Here is a 2958-nt window from a genome sequence, read left to right on the forward strand (position 1 = left end):
GTTTACTCAGTAAACTTCAGATGACATTTGCTTTTGATTTTAACAGTTTTCTCTGAGAATTTGAGAATCCCTATAGTATAAATTCCACTTGTATGGAATACTCAAAGTATTGTGGTGACTCTTTGAGACATTGATTTGGTGCTGTGAAAGTTTTGTGCTTATGTTTATAATCAGATACTGGTTTTATCACCTTCTTGTGATTTGATTTCAGTGCTTGATGTCACAGCTGAAGTTGTTCTAATATCTGCTCTAGAACCTGTCAATTTCTCCCGGAGTAATCTCGTAACCCTATCTGTACAGACGAAGCTTACAAAGATGTGGAAGCCCTGAAGGCCGTTCAGGATGATGAAGATGTACCAGAGAATACTGACGTCCGCAAAGGCTGCACCAAAACTGAAACACCAAGACACACCCATGATGACAAATAACTTGCCATAGATGATCACCTTGGCTTTGTCCTTCTTTGAGGATGTGATATTTTGGGACAATTTCAGACTTTTCTCTATATTACAGAGCGTCATGGTAAAGGCAATAATGTTAACAAGTAGCATCAATGCCAGAGGTACACCAAACACCAGGAGAGACGCGCGAGGATTAGCGATCCAGCATATGCCATGTGCTCCATAGCCAATGTAAATATTGGGAACCTCCATGAAATCTAGAAGAGCCGATGTGGTGACAATACACAGAGGGATTCCATTGGCACAGAGGCTAAGGAAGCCATGCGCCTTTGCCGTATTCTGGTTCAAGGCGTTGACGCCCTTGTTTGTGAATGTACGAGCCAGTGTTACTGACATGACTGTCATCCACATGAAGGAACAGAGCCAAGAGAAGTGCATAGCGATGGCAAGTGCCTGACACAGGACTCCAGTGGGCAGTTGAATGAGGAGAAGAAGGGTTTGGGCAACCAGAAGGGAGGCAGACAAAGACATGGTTAGACGACCAGGTAAATTCCTCAATTGAGGCAGCAGTGAATACACGACCAGTGTGATCAGTAGGCTAACCAGGGAAACACCAGACGTCACATAGGTCAGAATACCCTGTATGTGATCGTATTTGAAGAAAATTGGTGAGTGTCTCTCAGGTTCAGACTGAGTAAAGTTATGACAAGTCAGCACTTCCTCTCCCACTATGAAGAAAGAAGTATTTGTCAGAATCACACCTGAATGTAAGTTTCTAAGATTCCCTTCCTCTTGTATGAAATCGGTTAGATTGTAAACAGCTGGATCACAATTTAGAGGACTTCTACACACAAATATCTTATGTAGGTCGGGAGGTTCATTTTTCAAGCCAAGTACGAATGCAACAGAATCTAATGTGTAATATCTATATGAGTCTGTGGCGTAGAGTGTCCCATTTAAAGTTTCTAAAGTGACGTTCATCACTTGCATAACTTCCCCATATGAACATAATAGGTCACTTTCTAAATAATAATTCTGAAGAATGATATCCACGATCACAAGATCCGACTTTCTGAGGATCTTTTGGGCCATTATTGATAACAAGTGTTCCAGGGATCTACCATTTTCAATATAAATCCTAACCATTTGTTTCAAATCCTGACTAGATTCCCATTCTACACTGTGAAAAGAAATGTCACTAGGTAGTGATGAAACATTAAGTATTTCAATGTGTGCATGTAATTCATGCAAATCTTTTAGACCAAACAGAGTCATTACGTTGTTGATCTGCAGTGGGAGTTCTGTGAGAACATACATGCTAGCCAGGAAATGTAATGTGCCGTTTGGGAAGAGTTGGTTTTGGCTGTCAGCAAACACCACTCCACTGATAAGACAAGTGCCATTGATAGCCTCTTTACCTTCCTGACAACGAATCTTACGACATATTTTCTCATAAGTATCGTACACCTCATCTGACTGACACTCAAGGCGAGGTGAGATAAGCTTACCATCTTTGGTTTGGAAGCGGACATCCTTGTCATTGAAATTAAACAAAATGCTAAAACCACCAGTTGCACCCTCAGTTTCTCTGTCCTCACCCTCATCTACTAGTGTCTGAAGCGTACATGACACATCTTCCTCACCATGATGTAACTGAGCACAGTGTGGGTTTCTGTACTGTCTTCGCTGTATGTTTGAGTACACAGTATACCGATATGACCTGCATAATGATATCGCCTCAGAGTCATTACGCACTCGTACTGGGTGGCTAATGTCCACATCCATACACGAACGTCCACCAATTCTTTCCATGTGGATCTTACAATATCCCGACAGATACTCTTCTATGTTTGTAAACCGATGTGATTCAGGTTTACAAGAAATAGATCTATCCCACTGAATCAATTTCTCTTCTGGAACACCATGACATCTTCCACAATAAATGTTCTTAAACACAATGTCCACATCATGAATATATGAAGCTGGAGTGGACATTGAATAATTAGTAATAGACGGAGGTGACTCGCATAGTGGGTCTTCTTTATTCCGTGGACATTTTGCTATTAACCATATCAGATTTCCTTGTGGAATAAGAACACAACTTCTGTATCTGATATACAAGGCCTGGAGTTGGATGACTGTCTCTGTTGTTTGGATCTTGGTGTCTTCGAAACCCTTAGTATTGGTCCTAGTTTTAGTATCATGTTCAACAGGTTCCCATGCTTGCATAAGCAAGGCATTGATTAAGGTTTCATTATCAGCAAATTCGGTAAAAGTGAAACTGTTGCTGAGACAAGTTGAAATGAAGTCATAACAACAGTCGCCATATGTCATACATTTAATATCACAGTGACAATCCTGATTAATGGTTTTAATGAAGCACAATCCTTTGCAAGAATGTTTGTGACAATATGGCATCTTAATGCTGTGAAACCGAAAGTGTGATAATGTCTCACATGTGAATTTCCGAAATGTGTCATTTGTTGAACACGTTGCACAATGACTGTTTCTCACCTTAACACCTGTATCTGTGACAACAGGATAGATATAACTTCTG

The 2958-nt window shown here is 40.6% G+C and overlaps 1 protein-coding gene across 1 annotated transcript; it reads right to left on the reverse strand.

The window, feature by feature from the left end:
- On the reverse strand, positions 1 to 1989 carry LOC124135103 (G-protein coupled receptor Mth2-like). The gene has a single exon (XM_046500304.2). The coding sequence runs from the start codon at positions 1716 to 1718 to the stop codon at positions 171 to 173; it is 1548 nt and encodes a 515-aa protein (XP_046356260.2). The 5' UTR covers positions 1719 to 1989; the 3' UTR covers positions 1 to 170.
- Between the last annotated feature and the right edge of the window lie 969 nt (positions 1990 to 2958).

Source organism: Haliotis rufescens, unplaced genomic scaffold, assembly GCF_023055435.1.
Source record: "Haliotis rufescens isolate VD_foot unplaced genomic scaffold, xgHalRufe1.0.p SCAF_10, whole genome shotgun sequence".
Classification (NCBI taxonomy): Eukaryota; Metazoa; Mollusca; class Gastropoda; order Lepetellida; family Haliotidae; genus Haliotis; species Haliotis rufescens.

Bases quoted from the DNA above. Each gene is read 5' to 3' on its own strand.
- LOC124135103 (XM_046500304.2), bottom strand. From the start codon at position 1,718: ATGTATGTTCTCACAGAACTCCCACTGCAGATCAACAACGTAATGACT.